This window comes from Silurus aristotelis (genome assembly GCF_946808225.1).
Source record: "Silurus aristotelis genome assembly, chromosome: 10".
NCBI classification, from domain to species: Eukaryota; Metazoa; Chordata; class Actinopteri; order Siluriformes; family Siluridae; genus Silurus; species Silurus aristotelis.
The window spans coordinates 11,616,722-11,636,993 of NC_139583.1; the positions used below are offsets into that span (position 1 = coordinate 11,616,722).

At 37.8% G+C, this 20,272-nt stretch overlaps 1 protein-coding gene and 1 long non-coding RNA gene across 3 annotated transcripts; both read right to left on the reverse strand.

Moving 5' to 3' along the window:
• Nucleotides 1-85: 85 nt before the first annotated feature.
• Nucleotides 86-18,414, reverse strand: plekhg7 (pleckstrin homology domain containing, family G (with RhoGef domain) member 7). Of its 2 annotated transcripts, none has more exons than XM_083552057.1 (17): nt 18,179-18,414; nt 17,053-17,775; nt 16,331-16,353; nt 13,157-13,275; nt 12,896-12,936; nt 11,961-12,056; nt 11,402-11,548; nt 10,948-11,043; nt 10,210-10,320; nt 9,845-9,958; nt 6,600-6,774; nt 4,351-4,466; nt 2,805-2,892; nt 2,507-2,586; nt 2,056-2,209; nt 1,360-1,457; nt 86-1,211 (listed from the first exon to the last, which is right to left on the reverse strand). In XM_083552057.1, exons 2-17 carry the CDS (start codon nt 17,674-17,676, stop codon nt 1,101-1,103), a joined length of 2,193 nt encoding a protein of 730 aa, XP_083408183.1. In that variant the 5' UTR covers nt 17,677-17,775; nt 18,179-18,414; the 3' UTR covers nt 86-1,100. The 2 variants fall into 2 exon arrangements, with proteins under 2 accessions (XP_083408183.1, XP_083408182.1); XM_083552056.1 differs by having other exon boundaries at nt 13,157-13,278.
• LOC310732015 lies at nt 6,195-6,593 on the reverse strand. Its single transcript, XR_014535334.1, has 2 exons — nt 6,372-6,593; nt 6,195-6,273 (listed from the first exon to the last, which is right to left on the reverse strand). It is a non-coding gene; the product is annotated as an uncharacterized lncRNA (long non-coding RNA).
• Nucleotides 18,415-20,272: the final 1,858 nt, after the last annotated feature.

Below are 20,272 nucleotides of genomic sequence, written 5' to 3' on the forward strand. Positions count from 1 at the left end.
TTGTTCAAAAGTAAATGTGTATTATATCTGCTATAAGGGATAGTTAATAATAAATGGCCCACTTTATTGTGCAGGCTGTTAAATGTATGATTTGATGCACAGATTTATTCAATCAAAAGCTTTTCATAAAACAGTACAATTTGCTTCATCTATACACCACAATAACTGATAACTAATGTGTTAGTGTGATTTCATGGACACATTACACCAAGTTTAAATAACTTAGTGATTTAAAAGACTAAGTGACATTAATGACAGATCCATGAATAAAGAACATTCATACTGGCTGTAATGGCAGTGGAAGCTGACACTGCATTGGCTTAGGCCATATTTTAAGTTTCATATTTCAAGTGAAAATGATATCATTCGAGGATGCATGTGCTAAATCACAGTAGGTGTTTATCCAGACACACACACACACACACACACACACCAGTATGAAGAAATTCACATTTACCAAAAAACAAAAACACATTTATAATCATTACTGGAAAATGACAGATAAATGAAATCTTTTCCAATCATAAGTTACCAAAGGAAATAAAACACATTATGCTGGTTCCTTTTTTACCTTTTATTATAAATGTGTGGGTTTATCATGAAATTCTATCAAGTAGTGCACTAAAGGCCACCTTTATAAATACTACCTTTTACAATCAAGTATAAAAGAAGGCCACAGAATCTCAGTTTCAAAGGAAACTTTAATAAAACAAACAAAAAAGAAAAAACAAATAAACACAACTAATACTAATCTACACCTCGGAGCAGGAGCGTCCATTTTGGCTGAATTTCAGAGCGGTAATATTCTACCTCCTGCCACATTTAGTGTTTAGTGGGTGTCGGGTTACAGGAACAGTTCAGTTTGCATTACAGCAGATTCATTATGTTATTGATGACACAGTGGACTTTACCCCAATGCTACTGTCTGGCCTGAATAAACCTCTTCGTGTGGATTAACATGGATCTGAAGGTCAAATGTAAGACTCTAGAATCAGGCTGGGATCTTGGCCAGTCAAGTAGAAACCCATATTATTGGTCCCAGTCATGTTATGTCACACAGCAGCAGTTCTGGCGAGGGTCACGTCCTCCGATCGCGTGACTCAGATCTGTGAAGACTCCACGTAAAGCGATGAGCTCTTCAGCCTCGGGTGCTGAGAGTCCTGCTTCAGCAGAGCACCGACCGCCTCCTCGATCTCAGACAGCCACGCTTTCTGCGGCACACAAACGCACAATAATGCAATCGGTGACTTAAGAGACCTTTCCTGACGTACGCGGTGTTTGTCGGAGTGACATTTAGAACGGCTGGCGTCGGAGATGGCAGAGTGTGTAATTACATCAGGACGCCGTGTGGCTGCTCACCTTAACCGACTCGGTCGGGGCCTGCAGAATGAAGACGCCGATGCACTGCTGATAACGATTCTGGTGCATTATAATGAAAGAACAGGGAAGGCCAGAGGCTGGGAAGAGAACGAAAAAATTAATAATCACATTCCACAACCGTTTCTTACTGTACTGAGGTGTTGGATCTGTGATGATCGCAGATGTTAAGCTGTTTTATGAGTTGCTCAGTAGCTCCTCGTTTTATAAACACAAATGACTGTAAAAGTAAATAACATCACTCATAATCTTACACTCCAGTGCTCATGTTAGTTCTCACTTTCCAGTGTTCTGTATTGTTTTAAAGATTAATAAAAACACTCGATGTCACCCAAATGAGGATGGGTTCCCTTTTTGAGTCTGGTTCCTCTCAAGGTTTCTTCCTCATAACATCTAAGGGGGTTTTTCCCTGACACAGTCGCCATGGCTGCTCATCAGGGACAAATACACATCATTCACCTTCACTGTTAAATTATGTAATTCTGCTTTGAGACACTGTCTGTTGTGAAAAGCGCTATAGAAATAAACTTGACCTGACGACTTGTTCTTCTCTGCATGTCTACAGTATTCTATCACATTTCTAGGATCCAGAGAAACTTAGTGGGAAAGGCTAGACTGTATTATGTTCTTCTTAAAGACATGAATAAACAGGGAAATATCTGCCGGTATAAAATAAACCTGTAGCGTTAAGCTGGTCTATGTTCCTGAGCTGCAGACGGTCCAGTGAGATGGGTTGATCCAGCACGGTGAAGCTGCAGCCCTCCTGCAGTAACTGCTCGAGCTCCTGACCACCCGCAGAACGCACAGGGTGCATCTCTCCAGCTACAGCCTTCTACACAAAACACAGCACTACAACGATTGGTTGCGTTCTTCGATAAAACACCGAACTCTCACCCGTAACGTATCGGCTTTCAGAACCTGAATCTGAAGTGTTTTGAAATGCTCTCAAATATCTAATAAAGTACATTTTCTGTTTTTAAATAGTGCTATCAGAGTTTAAGGGTTTCACCTTAAAAAAAAAATAAAAATAATAATAATAAAAAGGAATCTAAACTGAAATCACAGACAGCATTTAATCCTGCTTTAAGAATAACAAGTGGTTGAATGTGAAATTGCTGAAACTCTGCACCTTTTTATTTCGTTTGACTTTGGTGATCAGGAGGAATTCATCAAACAGAAACAGGTGGATCTCAATCAGCTTTGAGTTCTCTGTCCGGACAGAAGGAAAAAATGGTGATGAAGTTAAAAAGAGTACAAGAATGCTTTCTGGATCTGAACCTGAATGTGAATTCTGTACATGCACAGTTCAACCTCAAGGTTAAAAAAAATAAATAATAATACAAATAATTCGAGAATTAAAAAAAAAACAAGACAAAAATATAAATGATAAATGTATATATACCTGGATGTCTGAGCTCGTTACTCACCTATAAGTGTGAGCTTCCCCTCATATCGGAGACTCCGGTGAGAGATCAGGTTTTCCAAAGTCACAGCTTTCAGCAAGTGTTTCAGATTCTGTGGGAAATTTACAGCTGTGACTATACCACTCCAAATCCCAATATTCAAGGCCCAATGAAACCTCAGAGGTGTTTAAGAAGTGTGTGCAGCTGCCTGTCTCACATCTGCCCCACATACAAATTCCATTTTTCTGTCAGGCACACAGCTCGCAAATAATAAACCATGACTCCGTCCTATTCTGTCTTGTATTTTACATGTGCATGTGAGTGAAGCTTAAACTCCGGATTAAATTCCACTTTCCCAATAACATTCAAATCATTATCTCTTTGCAGAGTGGATTGTTTGCATGTGAGCGCTACTCTCTACATGGACATGGGAGACAAGAATCAAAACTAATCAGTTTGAAGCTGATAAAACTGAAGTGTACTGAAGCACAGTGGTGGACCTGTAAGGAAGTAAATGTACTTTACTGAAGTATTTCCGTTCTAGGGGGTTTTTACTTCACTACAATTTAAAGTCAAATAACTTTTTACTCAACTACATTTTGCGAAATCAGTCGTTCCTTTGTATTTATGAGCGGAAAAAACTTAACTGGTCAAACACACATGATAGAATATCATTCTATTAATAGACTGGTGTGCATTAGAGTAACATTAGAGTCTTTTCATATGAACTGAGCTGATTAAGCAAAGAATCTTTTGACAAAAATAAGACATTATAGCCATAATAAATCCTATTACTTTGGATACTTAAGTACATTTTAAGGCAAATACTTTTGTACTTTTGAAAGTTTGAAGGAAGCTCTTATTTACCAAGTATATCTCTACTTTAACTCGAGTACATGCTACTGCTGAAGTGGTACGTGTTAAGAGGCTGTACACGGTTTAAATGTCTTACATCAAAAACTGTCCAAACACCTAAACATTTACAATTCGTTTAAATATAATTGCGATTTAATTAGTATAATGACTGGTTCTTATGTTACTGTAATCAGCTATTTTAATATTTAATATAATTAAGCACTTAAGTACTATTATGATTATGTGTAATTATGCAGCAGAATAAACTTTAAACAAGAACCGAGTGCTTTCACAATGTCATTGAAAAGTTCGATGCATACGTCATTTATCTCATTTCAATACAAGCATTTATGAAGTGTAGGACTTTTGGCCTCGCAATTTGCACTTTAGTGCATTTAACCTGTACTCGAATCTCATTTATTTGATCTATTTCCTGTACTTTTTGGCAGAGGGACGGATGCTCCTACTGGGATATCATCAGCATGTCTGTGTGGCTATATACTAGTTTATTTCCGCTGATGATTTTATAAAACTTATAAGAAAGTGTTATCTTTCCAGACTTACACACATACAGTACATTTGAAATGACTGACATGGTGGATTTGGTTGGGATTAAAATCCCAGGCGAATTCTGTTGATAATAAATGACCCCAACAGCTGAAAGGGAATTCCTGGTTGTTTTAAAAGACCAAGGCATTTAAATGGTTATGTTCACCTCTGGAACGTGTGCCTTCTTGTCTGCTTCCCACACTGGGAGCCACACCAAGACTTCCTTGAGCTGCTTGACTTTTTGATAGTTATCCAACCACTTTACCTTGCCCTCCAGATCATCTAGAAAGAGATATATAGAGAAAAGCAGAGAGAGAGAGAGAGAGAGAGAGAGAGAGAGAGAGAGAGAGAGAGAGAGAGGCAATTCATGCTCAGTTCAGCATCACAAAGATTCAGCAACAACAGGTTTTCCACCTGAGGTTTTTTCCACACCTTCTAAACAAACATAACTCCTTTTGTTTTGCTTTCTAATGCAATACTTGTGTTCTTTCATTCCCTTGGTGACAAACAACTCCATTTTCATTATGCACTGATTTCTGTCTTTACCTCGGGAAAGAGCTCTTAGTCATTCCATGATACAGACGTTGGAGATAATTAGCTTTCCACACCCATAAAGGTATAACCTATCATAGGCATATGCACAACGTTACATTACAGTGATATACGTCACACCACACACCCACACCCTCAAATCTGAAGAAACACTACTAAAATATACCCTCTTTGACACTAGTATATAAAAGCTTTGACGTACATTTGCTAAAAACCTGCTAGTCTAGTTATAATTCACAGCACAAACTGCTCTACGGATCAGGACATGCTGGAAAAGAACATAACATGAAACAGTAAAATGTTTTAGCGAGCCTAAATGCCTGAAGATGAAAACAAATCTGAAGCCTGCCTACTGGTGGTGTGAGAAGTCAACAAACTAACACATTAGCCTAGCTTAACTGACTTAGCTTACCTTAGCAGGGTTATTATACAAATGGGGAGCAAATGTAGCACTGAATTCTGAGACGATGCTTGAACATTAAAGGTAACATTATTCCAAGATGCAGATTCTCTAAGCGAAATGTTGCTGACACACAGCTCCATTTTGTACTATTTGGGTTTCCTGAAAAGAAACTGAGTGAACGGGTGAACAGGAACAACTCGGCCTCATCACATTTATGGGTTTTGCTTTGAAGTTACGTCTCTTACCGCATGCTCCAAAGGCATCAGCCATATTATGATGATAGATAACGAACTAGAATTGCGAGCAGACAATACCCTTTTACTGTGAATAATTCTTCCTTTTCCTTCCTTTCGCTGTACTCCAACCTGATCTGAGTTCTCTGCTGATAAACACGGCTTATCAGATGTGCTAAACACACAGTAGCAAAATGAAGCGCGACACGTGGTTCATATTACACCGTTAGAAAATAACATTTACCGGTAATGGAATATCCTGCATATTGTGTCTGTCCTGCTCAAACAAATCCACATTTAAAATGATAATAAAATACACTGTTTTTACTTGTACATGTTATGGCATCATTCAGAAAACACATTAGCATGTATTTTTAAAACATGTGCAACCTTAAGGCAGCAGTTATACAGCAGGCAGGCAGTGTTGCTGCCCATAACGCTGCCCAATCAAGTCCCCTGTCCAATTCTGAGTTCAGATTACTGTCTCTGTGGAGTTCTTCCCATTTCCACATGGGTTTTCTCCTCGTTCCCTTGTTTCCTCTCAAAAACATGTTGGTAGGTCGACTGACAACTCTGAAATGCCGGAAGAGGCATAAATAAGTGTGCACATGATACTTTCAAATGGCATTTAATGTATTCCTGTCCATGATTATCCTGATTAGGATCAAATGCAAAAAACTCCTCTTTTATTTAAAAACAGGATTGTATTGTGCATATATTGAAAGTTTTTAGTATTTAACATTAAGCTGAATATTTCCAAAAAAATTATGTGAGTGTGCCATAATTAATGTGTTTTTATGAAGTGATTTTATTTTTATGCCCGGTCAACAAAAAGAAAGGCTGAAAGTGTATATAATAGGGTATATAATAGTTGGCTGTTGTATGTTTTCATTCTGTGGTCCTACTCAAATGGGATTAGACACGCACACACGCACGCGCACGCACGCATGCACACACGCACGCACACACACACACACACACACACACACACACACACACAAGCATGGGAGTGTCAGTTTGCTTAAAAAAGCAATTTGAGTGCAACTATTATTCCCAGACATTAAGCCATTGCATTATCACCTGTTCATCATGGAAATATTCCTTACAGTGATAGAATATTGATTTATCATGTATTCTGTGCTATAAATAAACCTACAATATGGCCACTGCTCTTGAGTAATGGCTTACAGGTTGCAGCTGTGCTAACTGATAATGACACATATTTACATATGGCTCTGTCCACCAGCTCCACTATGCTCCGTAAGGCACCCTCCTCTGCCTCTGTGCAACTCCTCTTCTCCATGTTCTTCAGGATGAGAGGATAACGTGTAAACCTGTGTAAAGGAGTCACCAGCAGATCCCTCAGCTGCAGCCTACGACACTGTTCCTTCCTTTCGCACCACTGTGGAAGACAGAGATTATTACTGTTCCTATTATTATTATATGGTGCTGCTGTATATATATATATATATATATATATATATATATATATATATATATATATATTATATATATATATATATATATATATATATATATATATATATATACAGTGCATCTGGAAAGTATTCACAGTACTCGTGTATATTTACAACTTTCCCAGTATTCACGCATCACTTTTTCCACACTTCAATAACAGCCTTATTCTAAAATGGATTAAAAATAAAAATAAAAAAACCCACAAACAATACCCCATAATTACAACATAAAATAAGTTGTTTCAAATCTTTGCAAAATTCTAAAAAAAATACAATAAAAAAAAAATCACATGTACAGAAGTATTCACAACTTTTGCCGTGACACTCAAAATTGAGCTCAGGTGCATCCTGTTTCCAATGAACTTCCTTGAAATGTTTCCAAACTGGTTTGGAGTCCACCTGTGGTAATTTTCAGTTGATTGGATATTATTTGGAAAGGTACACACCTGTCTATATGAGGTCCCACAGGGAACAGTGCGTGTCAGAGCACAAACCAAGCCATGAAGTCCAAGGAAATGTCTGTAGACCTCCAAGACAGGATTGTATCGAGGCACAAATCTGGGGAAAGTAACAGAAAGATTTCTGCAGCATTCGAGGTCCCAATAAGCACTGTGGTCCCCATCATCTGTAAATGGAAGAAGTTTGAAACCACCAGGACTCTTCCTAGTACCGGCCAAAATGAGCGATTTGGGGAGAAGTCAGAGAGGTGACCAAGAACCTTATGGTCACATGGAAAAAGCTCCTGCGATTCTCTGTGGAGAGAGGAGAACCTTCCAGAAAAATAACCAACTCTGCAGCACTCCACCAAACAGGCATGTATAGTAGAGTGGCCAGACAGAAGTCACTCCTCAGTAAAAGCCAAACGACAGCTCACCTGGAGTTTAACAAAAGGCACCTGAAAGACTCTCAAATCATGAGAAACAAAGATTTTACTCTTTGGCCTGAATGCCAAGCGTCATGTCTGGAGGAAACCAGGCACTGCTCATCACCGGGCCAATACCATCCCTACAGTGAAGCATGGTGGTGGCAGCAACATGCTGTGGGGATGTTTTTCAGTGGCAGGAACTGAGAGACTAGTCAGGATCGAGGGAAAGATGAATGCAGCAATGTACAAAGACATCCTTGATGAAAACCTGCTCCAGAGTGCTCTGGACCTCAGACTGGGGCGACGCTTCATCTTCCAACAGGACAATGGCACTAAGCACACAGCCATGATAGCAAAGGAGTGGCCACGGGACTCTGTGAATGTCCTTGAGTGGCCCAGCCAGAACCCACACTTGAACCCGATTGAACATCTCTGGAGAGATCTGAAAATGACTGTGCACCAATGCTCCCCATACAACCTGATTAAGTTTGGAGTTCTGCAAAGACGAACAGGAGAAATTGCCCAAAAGTAGGTGTGGCAAGCTTGTAGCAACATACTCAAAAAAAACTTGAGGCTGTAATGGTGCCAAGGATGCTTCAACAAAGTATTGAGAGCAACAGCTGTGAATACTTATGTACATACTTCTTTCACATTGTCATTTGGGGTATTGTTTGTAGAATTTTGAGAAAAATAATTAATTTAGTTCATTTTGGAATAAGACTATATATATATATATATATATATATATATATATATATATATATATATATATATATATATATATGTGAGTTACGGGTTAGTGTGAATGCAAGATAACACAGCCGCTTGGGAAAATGGCGGACAGTACAGGGTCAACTGGCAGCAGGAAAATGTGTGCATACAAGTCATTGGGAGCATTTTATATTAAATGCAACATAGAAAGCTGTAAATATATATATATATATATATATATATATATATATATATATATATATATATATATATATATATATATATATATATAATATTAGTGCTGTAAAAACCTGCAACGCAACACACATTAATGCACGGTACCCTTTCGTTACTCAGATATAAAAAAAAATAATGATAACTCCACCAATAAATAATTTTTAATCACAATTTTTTTGTTTTACTGATGTGCCTCGTTTGAAGTCTCATATCAAGCGCACAAATCCGCCATTATGCACACATCCGGCAGTTAAAACTGTCTGTGTGGAAACATCAAAAGTTTCATTTGGTGTCCAGATGATTGACATCATTTGAAACACCATAATTACTTTCAAACATTTACAAGAATATTTTGTCTTCATGCTCTATGTTAAGTTTGGTTTCACTAATAATAAACATACATGTGCATAAAGCATCAATATTTGTTCATGCCCATGTTGATTAGAGTATTAAAAACTTGAAATGTATTCATTTAAGGTACATTTAGAAGAGATAAAAATGTGTGAATAAGTTGCGATTAATCACGCAATTAAATATTTTAATCGATTGACAGCTCTAATATATATCAACTTTTTAAACACCTGTCGCCACCCTGTCAGAGAACACTTTAACAGCTAATAGGCCATGAGCTGATTCCATTTGAGCATTCAAATTTCACACCTGAATGCACCCTAAAACTATACTAGTCCCAAAAATTGCAATTTTTGGAGTATCTCCTGTTGATGGTCTATATAATAAGCGGCATGTCGATATTATTGCTTTTGCCTGACTGGTAGCCAGAAGACGAATACTGCTTTATTGGAAATCCCCATGCCCTCCTGCTAATTTCTCTTGGTTAAAGGACCTAATGTCTTTTCTTCATTTGGAAAAAAATGAAACACCCCACTAGAGACTCTGTTAACTTATTTTACAAAATCTGGAATCTGATGATTCCCTTTGTTGAGACTATACCATCATTGTAGGACACCCAAAGGGATACTTTGGGTTGGGTGGGGATAAGGAGGATGTTCTGGTTATTTACATAACTTTATTCATTTTTATGGATGTTTTAAAAAAAGAAAAAAAAACAGGATGTGTTATGTTTCACATAAACCATGTATATTTTGTATATATTTTTTTCCCAATAACCTGTTTAATAAAGAGGAAAATGAAAGAAAAAAAACTCTACTAGTATAACACACCTTCACATAAGAGCTGACGTCCTCTCTGGCCTTCAGGGTGTCTAAATATAGAATGGCTTTGCTGTAGTTCAGACAGTATTTTTGCAGACAGTGACATATGCTCTCACTAAAAGCCTGAAAAGTTAAGTACAAGGGTCTGAGAAAACATGTTCTTCAGGTATAAATACATTAAGTAAGCATGCACAAATATTAAATATAGACTTAGATAGATAGATGATATATAAATTAGAAGTTTAATCTGACTGAGATACAGCCAAAAGCAAGCATTCTTGTGCACACATATGTAAACGCAATGTATATACACTGTACAATGTATACACACATGCATACATACACGGGCTAACAAGACATCGGTAATGCCTTACCTTGTTGAGAATGGCCAGCAGGGCCTGTGTTGTATTGGTTTCTGAAGTGTCTGGTGCGGCCCACAAATCTTTAACCACACGCAGTAGACTGGTCAAGAAGCCAAAACTAACCTGCAGCCAACACATACAACACACTATGAAACGTACAATTCAACTAAACTTTAACTTTTAGCAAGACTATTAAGAGACAATTAGTAGTAAAGTGTAAAAAATATGCATTTTGTATATATATATATATATATACAAATATATTCTGTGAGGGCCATTTCAATATTTTTTAATTGCCATAAACAAAATTGCAAAATTGCTGTTTAATTATTATCTTTTTATTACATGACAATAGAGAAACCAATATCCCAGACTCTGGAAACAGAACAACACAATTTCTTTTTAACTATCCAACTGTATGTACTAGCAGGTGAGATAACAGATGCTGTACTTATAGCCTAATTATACATTCCCCAATTTCTGATGATGAGATGTGTGCTAGTCGAGGTGGATGAAACTAGATAATCAGGAAGCAATAATTGCAGGCGGATGGTGAAAAAGCAATCAAATTTTCATTCTTAGCTTTAATTGTACTTTTGTTTGACTTTGATGTGGTTTGTATTAATTGTACTACAAGTAACCAGGTTCTTATTTAGCTTTTACGAAACCCTGAGGTGGCAAAAAGCCCTAAACAGATGTTTTGTCTGTACTTGCCACCTATCTCTATATGTACTTTTAAATGTTTCGTACCAGGCACAGCTCATTGAGGTTGGCAAAGAGTGCCCAGGAGTCAATATCTTGTAGACACTCCCTTATCTGCAGCTCTGTCAGAGTGGACAGAAATACCTGCACACAAACCAGAGGAAAAGCTATTTAGAAAGAACAGAAGGTAACATATATGATTGTGGTTCTACAAGGACGACGCAAGAGATTTTCGGTTTGAAAAAAATATAATACTGCGAGATTGAGCAATGCATGTATCTTACAAAACATTCCCCACAATGTCGTGCTCATCCTTGCCATACACCCTGCACTCAATCGAACAACCAGCAGCCTTTTAAACTTTCCATGATGACCCAGAAACAAACAGCCCCAGTGACGTCAGCAAAACAACAATTACCGAGCGGAATAATAGGTTTACATTATGAAACAAAATAAAAACCAAACGTATTAATATTTTAAACAATATCTTATTAGAGTATACCTCTTTCAGCACCATTAACTGGTCTAGGAAGTACACACACTCGCTAGTGAAGAGCTCCCAGAGGGCCTCCTGTCTTTTGTGTGCTTTTGGCTCTTCTTTTGCCCTCAGCTCAGGCTGACTTCTTAGAAATTCCTCCAAAGTCAAATCCTGGGGAAAAATAAAAGAAATAACCATGACCTTCCTAGAGATTTTTACACATATGCTAATATGAATGACAACATTTAATGACTTCATATTCGACAAATTGACACAGTTACAGATTCTATCAATCCTAATCAAACTAATGCTGTGCTTTAAATGTACTCCTGAACACGTCATGTAAACCAGAAAAAATGATCTATGCGAAATAATAAACCGTACATTTGAACTATTCCATTACTAAACATTAGCTACATATTCGATATGTTTATATTCGGTATTTGAATTATAAAAAAAAACCAAACTTATTCCCATATTCAAATGAATACCCATTTTAAATGATTTCAATTCTACAGTCAATCAACCAAAACTATAACTCTGCTTACTCTGTGTCCAAAAGATCACATCTGACCACGTTTACCTTGTACTGCTGGAAATGTGTATTTCTCCACTCCTGGATCTGAATGGCTGTTAAACATTTTTCAATGTCTGCCGCTACACGTGTCCTGCCTTTATTCTAAAGAAAAACAAAACGATCAATTACTATGCTGCCCACAACAACAATCATAATACAGATTGCACACATCCAAAAACATGAGGTGTATTGAGGTGTGAAAATGGTTATTCCTCTAAAACACCACATATCAACTCAATGTTCACTTTCTTATTATTATTTTTTATTTTTTTAGAATGTGTTCACAGTCAAGGTACTCCTCTGTATTGTAGAGGGGTGCCTGTCTCACGTGTACATGCACATGGCTTGAGGCTAACCCTTCTGACAGGGAGGCAAGGGCAACGGGGTTCTTTTGTCTTGCCTTTCAGTGTACTAGCCAATCAGATTTCAGCATGGTCATGTGAAACCAAGGTGACTTTATGTGCTGATCGACTTGACAGTGAAACACGACCAGTAATTTACCTGGTGCAGCTGCATTCACCTTTTCATGGTGCTGCATTCACCATTTAGTTCTCACACTGGTATTACTGAGAAAAGCTCAAACAGGCAAACAAGATTCAATGAGCAAATGCAAAAAAAAAAAAGTAGTCAGATCATTTGTAGCAGCTTTTGTTATATTTACTATAGGTTATCCAGGGACAAACGCAAGTCTGTATAATGCTGCGGCTTTTCCGACTTTGTGTTTAGTTCTTTATTTAGTTCGGTTTTGCATATGATTATTTACATGTTGGTTACTTGACAGATATAGAGGGAAAGGAGGACATGTAAATCTGCTTTGACTTGAAATAGGGCAGGGAACAATGTCTACTTGACCTTAGCTGTGTGGGGAAAAAAGCACAGCATTTGAGAGAGCACAGTTACAAAACGCTTAGTTTTTAATGCGTGAAATGTTCTTTACCTACCATAGTGCGTTTTGAGAAAGGCCACTTTGATTTCTTCGTATCGATACCTCCGGATGAAAAAAAAAAAAAAAAGGTTTTAGACACACTACCAATATTCAGAAAAAAACATACATAATACCATGCCATCCTGATGTATAACACTGAAACATGTAGAACATTTTTATATTAGGAATAAAAACAATTAGATGGATCAGCCTCATAGTTTGGGTTGGTTAAAACAATTTGTGAAGGCTTATGATGATAAATGGTGGAATGAAAAACCTGAAAAAGTGGAGCGGTTCAAAATATCGACAGCACCATTGGTAACAAAAAGATCACCAGGAGATACATCCAATCCAGGAAGAGTGACTACTACAGAGCTCCGCCTTCTTTCCTGCAGTCTGCTGAACACAAATCAAATGCATGGGAAACAGGTTAACGGAGGTAAATGTTACACAGGAGTGGAGAACATTTCAGTCCTACGGCGTGCTGTTCATTCAAAGTATGACATATGATCTGGCTATATGCTAAACGACAGGTGCTTACATAATCCTTGTGGCTTTCCTTTCTGTGTTAACATAATCTATGTGGGGGTTTTTTTACAGTACGATTAAATCAGTAGAAAAAACATTATCATAAATTAAATTACAGATGACCAGATACCAGAATTATGATTTAGTATCAGGATAATGCGAACAATAATTTGGGTAATAAAAAGTATATATAAAAAAAGAAATAAATAAATAATTGAACTGTGAGAATTATACTCTTCGCTCCACCAATCAGAATGCAGAAAGGCTGCTTTTAGATATCAGGTGCTATAAATGATAAAAGCAGAGGGGAGTGGAGAGAGACATCTATGCCACATGCAGTTTGCATGCGAAATAGCATCGATTAATAATTAACTGTAAATTAACTTTGAAATGTAATCATAATTGCAATCACAGTTGCAAAAATGAAGACAGGCTTCACGAGTCTCGACACAGGAGAAACAGTTACCCACATGCCTAAAGTAAACAAAGTGGGGTTTTGGTTAAAAGCTCCTTAGCATAAAGCTGTCTAACCGAAAGTGAAATTATGGTTCTTCATGTGCAGATGCTTTGCCAAGTTGCTTAACTGGAGGGTTTCTTTATCTCATTTAGCATTTTGCTTAATCTTAATTTGAACTTGAACTAATCAGCAGGGTAATTCTTTTTTTTTTATATAAACTGTAACATCAAAGGTGTCATAGTTCTATACTGTATAATCGAATAATATGAAGTGTATTGAGGTTGGATTTGGACTGTAATTATTATATAGCATTTAATAAAGCACTCACTTTTCATGAACAGTTCTACATTTAAATGCACATTCAGCACATCTCAACAATGATAAAACTATAATGAATGGACATTCGGTTCCACCCAGATGAGGATGGGTTCCCTTACAAATCTGGTTCACCTTCTTCCTCTATAAAACTGTTGTCACAGTCACCACTGTCGTGCCTATTAGTGATTAACTTATTGGGATTTAACTTATCAATCAAAACTGTATAACTTCTTTATCTCTGTATAGCTGCTTTGGGACAATGTCCTTTGTTAAAAGCACTATACGAATAAATCGTGGATTCTGATCGAATTGAAATTATAAAAAATGATATATATATATATATATATATATATATATATATATATATATATATATATATATATATATATTTTTTTTTTTTTTTGCTTCAAGGAAATAATAAAATCATGTGATTCACTTTAGTTGTAAATATGATGTCAAACTTTATTAAAACATTGTACAGCTCTTCAGTCCTTTTATTAACAAGGTTATCAGGTTAGAGTGGTTCATGAAAACAAACTCGAAACTTTAGTTTTCTGTGTTTATGTAATACATGCCGCTGTTTTTCACACATCGAGTTAAACAATACGAAATAAGTGGAGAGTGTTCATTTCTTGTGAAACCAGTTAAGAGGCAAGATAGTAGAAGCAACACTTTGATTTGGATCATATGCAGGTAAAATTCTATGATGTAAACATTCACTGAGGGAAAAAAATCATTACGGCAGATAAGAGGCGCAAGAGCATTAGCCAGACTCAGGTTCTGTCTCTTTTGATCCTACACTGATTATATTTCATCTGCATTATTCTCAAGTCATCACAGTTCCACATTGGCCTGTGCTATACAATGGCAGAAAACCTCAGGCATAAAACCCTTAAATACATTTGACAGCAACTTGAAAGGCTGGTTTTTGAGTTCCACCCTTCATGTTGTGACTGTCCTCTCATGAAAAAGCCTAAATGCTGGTGGCCAAGTGTGCTGCTGTGTATATCCACATGACATTTTAGGCATTTTAAAGCAAAATAAAAACAGTGCTCAACATTATTTGTGGTCAAAATATATTCAAATTCAAATGTGCAAATAACCCAATGGAACAACATGTACAAAGAGAACTAAAATCATGGTGATGTCAACATGGACAACACTTATCAGTGTTTATCAGCACCTGACTGTAATGATACTGTAATAATAAACAAAACTGCCATAGATGCAGTCGCTGTAAGACACTTTTACCTTATAGCAATGACATCCAAGGCAGAGCACCTGCTTTGATGGACCTTTCGAAAAACACATTTTCTGCTTCTAAATGTTTAAGCTTTGGCTTTTTGTAACATTATAAAAAACTAAATTGATGCTAGTGGTGATCAGCTAATTCGCATTTTTCTCTACTACACACAAAGATTAGAGTTACACGACCTAACAAGGAAATCATTGGTCGATGTTCCCTGGTCCGGTTATAAATATGGCACTTTGAACTAGCTCATGAAACGAAAACAGGTCATCGCTAATTCTATCACAAAACACATCCATAATGCAATTCGCATCTCAATGAGGCCCAGTCTAAGTATCAAGTCCCAGATCACAGTGCCTCCACAAAGAATTGGGCTTTGTCTTTGCACCTCTGCCAAATAATGATGCCCTCAGACTCAAGCTCTCTCATCCATTGCTTGTCCTAGAACAAGTTCTGTTATCGAACTGTGCCACCCCATAATTACTGCCTCTATAGCTGCCTGATTACCGCTCATTAAAAGGAAGCTCTTCGTCCAAGATATACAGATCTACTGAGGGAAAACAGCAAAAATGAGTGTCTGTATTCCAAACAAAAGCGTGGGACTAGAATGCCTCAGCATTCTGAGTTAATTTGCCTCAAACAAAAGTGGGATCACAGTGAACAATGGGTTTCCAATGGCCAGCTCCATTAGTGCTGCTCCATGCGGTCTGCTCTTAGATGGGAAATGTTCTATTTGGCTAGGTTAGCATGTTTCCACTTAAACAAATTTGTTAATAAAACAGGACCTCAAATTAGTGAGGAAATGAGGAAAAAGAAAATAAATGTTCTATGTGGTGCACATGTAAACCTAGGGGCAGAGTTCATGCAAATTGCTAAAGATAGTGGGGCTGTATACCTACCTTTTATGACTTGGCTCTTTCACCTGCAGTGAAAAACATATAAAGTTAGCACAGGCAGTAAACAAGAAAGTTACTACTGTACAATTATTTTACATTGATACTGGCTGAAGCCTAGCAAAACATGTCAGTGCACGTTAATAAGATATGCGTGTCAGAAGCAATGTTTTTCATTTTAAAGTTCCTTTAAAGCCCCTGAACCTGCCAAGAAGTTCTGCCTATAAAGGATGCGTCTGAGTGAATACATAAATTGAAGGAATGGGTTTTCCCTTTCATTCTTTTGTATGCCCACTGACCCCGCCATTATTCGGGGCCTGTGGACTGTGGGGAGTCGGGGGCCATCAGAGAAGCCTCCCTGAGGGGGTCTGGGGACATGGGTTCACTCAAAGCTGTCGGCACATGTATATACTGATTCACTGCAGTCAAAAGAGCTCATTGTGAGGAGCCGCCACAGGAGGCTGAGCCGAATGAGCATGGAGACTTCAATTGGAAGGAATGCAAAGGCTCTCTGTGTGATATATTGTGCAACAATAAAAAGAAATCACACTTATGACCCCCCCCAGATTAACTGTGACCGATTTTGATGAGTAAATTCTATTTAAATGAACGTTATCGCTGTGTTATGTAAACTACGGGCCAACATTCCTCCATCCAAAGTTGATATACAGTAAACTCAGCTTAGCAAAACTAAATTCACCAATATGGGGGTATTATTTGTACCTTACCTCTCCAGTATCACCCTCAGTATTGGCACTTTCATTCAAGTTCATAAACTCCTGCTTCACGTGAAGGCCAGTGCTGCTGATCGTCTTTGATCTATAAGATCTGACTTTCCCAGGAGTCACCAAGTCATTGGAGAGACCATTATAATCACTGTCCCCATTAGACTGGTTCACAATGGTAGCAAGAGGTGATTTCTGACGATGTACAGGTGACAGAGGGCTCCTGGGTGAGGACGACTCAGTCGCATCAGGTTCCTCCTGAGTGCTGTCTATCCTCACTGCTTCACGGCAAGGAACCCTGGTGCTCCTCATTCTCCTCAGAGTGGGAGATGTAGAGATGCGAGCAGGCGCCTGTCTGTCAAACTGAAAAAGAGGTGTGGGCATGGTGTCCACCTCATTCAACGAGCCACATCTCAGTCTAGACGACGTCCGGGACAGCTCAATCCGCATCGGGAACGGATTATAAGTTTGGGTCTCTTTGTCCACGACTGGCTCGTGAGATGTTTGGGTGTGGGCATCGGCAGTTTTTTCCATGTCCTTATCGTGCCATTCGATGTAGGTCCAGTCCAGGGTTTTGTCCACATGCTTCCTGTTTTCCTTTATATGCTCATGATTTATGTCAGTCATCTTATGCAAAGCGGCATGGTCTCACCAAAGAGCTGAAAGTAAAGACCTTGCTCTGGAAGAGTCGGTTCACTTTGGAGCCATGTTGGAGAAAAGAAACATCTGGGGAAAAATAAAGAAAGGTAAAAAAGATTGGAAACTAACGTTAAATCTATAAAGCTCTATTAATACAGGAGACCTGTTTAATGCGTAAATGAGCAGCTTGTGCCAAAATGGCTTTAGTTAAATGTCACATTGTGGAAGGTCTTGGATAACTGGCTATAACCCTGGTTTGAACTTGTGCACCTAATCCCAAGACCTCACTTACTGTCCAACACATCTGCATTAAAATGGTCAAATTGTTCCAGCTGTTTTAAAACAATGATCTACACTGCACCTGTTGCGTTATTGTGCACAAAGTCATGGAGTCACTGGTCTTTAAGGACATGATGTTAAAACGCAAAAAAGGAATTAAACATATCTATTACTAAGTAACAAAAATGTTGTAAAAATCCCAGTTACTTACGTTTTATTTCAGTTCTCAGTCCTGTCCATAAGGGGATGCGTGTATCTGTGTGTGTTTAAAAAAACACTCCCGCAATGTTTTCTCTCAGTAAATAAAACAGAGGTCTGAAACAGGTCAATTTTAGCTACCATAAAATTGTTTTTAACATTTTTTTACAAAAAGAGTTTGGTAGTTTTAAAAGTCCTGCACAAAAACAAAATACTCCCGACGCAATTGCCGTCCGTTTGCGCACAATAGACAGAAACCCCGGTTGCCTTGTTGACTATATGAGGAAAGTCCGAGTGGGCGGAGCGAGTCGAGATGCACACTACCCTACTACATAGTACACACAAGTGATACAAGTCTGATCAAAAATAGTATACACTTTGTAGTAAGCTAGTGTGATTGTTCCTACTCAGTCGCGTGTGGATGTAGTGCGGGATTATAACTTACACACATTACACACAGGATCAAATTCCCTTTGTATCGTGACCTTAACAAATGTGACTATCCCAAAATTCCTTTCGTTAACACACCATAGTAGGATGGTATTTGGCACACAGTGAGATTTCAATAAGATAAAAACCAAACAAAAGAAAAAAAAAATCAAATCTAGCTCCAGAGGAGCTGCTCATTATTTCATTATGAATTAATTAGCCTGGTAAATCCTGTTTAGCAGCATGATAAACCTTTTAAAAGACGTTTTGTTTGGGAGTGTAACCCAGGAGACAAACACAGAAACAGTTACCACATACAGTACACATTATATCACTTTTAGCATAATTAGTAATTAAATAAAATGAAAGCCATGTATACATATACAGGGGATACCACACCCATCATACACAGTATATGTATACACACACAAACACACACACACACACACACACACACACACACACACACACACACACACACACACAAATATATATTATACACACACACACACACACACACACACACACACACACACACACACACACACACACACACACAAATATATATTATACACACACACACACACACACACACACACACACACACACACACACACACACTATATATATATATATATATATATATATATATATATATATATATATATATATATATATATATATATATATAGTGTGTGTGTGTGTGTGTGTGTGTGTGTGTGTGTGTGTGTGTATAATATATATTTGTGTTTGTGTGTGTGTGTGTGTGTGTGTGTGTGTGTTTGTGTGTGTGTGGGTGGGGGGGGGGTATTTTTTTTTTTTTTTTTTTTTATTATTTTTATTTAATCATCTTGGCACCAAAGTGTACTAAAGGGTCATTAAACAAAAGTCTATTACAATAATGCAAAAACATTTTTCAACCCCGTTTTGCTTGAATATATAACTATTAAAAAGTTACAAAATATTGCAAAAAGATTAATCTTATATTAGATATTAATATTAAGAAAGGTAATGACTAAATTGTGTATTCACTGTTCATTTACACTCTTCCTTGTAGCTGAGTGGGTTTGTTACATTATTTCCTTTTTTTACATTTACATTTGCGGCATTTAGCAGACGCCCCTTGTCCAGAGCGACATACAAAAGTGCTTTAAGTCTCTAGCAATGAATAAATCTACACTGGTACGCTAGATTACAAACTTTAAACAAATCAGACTACAACTGATGATTTTTACAAAACAAACTTGGAAAGTGCTAATTTAAGTGTTTCAGGAAGAGGTATGTCTTCAACCGTCACTTAAATATAGCCAGGGACTCTGCTATTTGGACATCTAGTGGAAGTGCATTCCACCACCTCAGTGCCAGAACAGAGAAGAACCTTGAAGTGTACTTACCTCTCATTCTGACGCTGTCTACTGTCTGCTCGACTGGTGTGGTACCAGTCGAGCAGTGCTGGAGGATCTCAGACAGCGTGGTGCAGTGCTAGATGTAATGAGGTCTCTGAGGTAAGATGGTGCTGGTCCATTTTTGGCCTTGTAGACAAGCATCAGTGTTTTGAATCTGATACGTGCAGCTACTGGAAGCCAGTGGAGGGAGCGCAGCAGTGGGGTGGTGTGGGAGAACTTGGGCAGATTGAACACAAGTCATGCAGCTGAAGAAAAAAAACCACATTTTCCAT

Coding starts and splice junctions, on each gene's coding strand:
- plekhg7 (XM_083552056.1), bottom strand. CDS start 17,676: ATGACTGACATAAATCATGAGCATATAAAGGAAAACAGGAAGCATGTG. Junction 12,057..12,895: donor CTTTCTCAAAACGCACTATG/GTAGGTAAAGAA, acceptor GTTTTTCTTTAG/AATAAAGGCAGGACACGTGT. Junction 1,212..1,359: donor CCCCGACCGAGTCGGTTAAG/GTGAGCAGCCAC, acceptor TGTGTGCCGCAG/AAAGCGTGGCTGTCTGAGAT.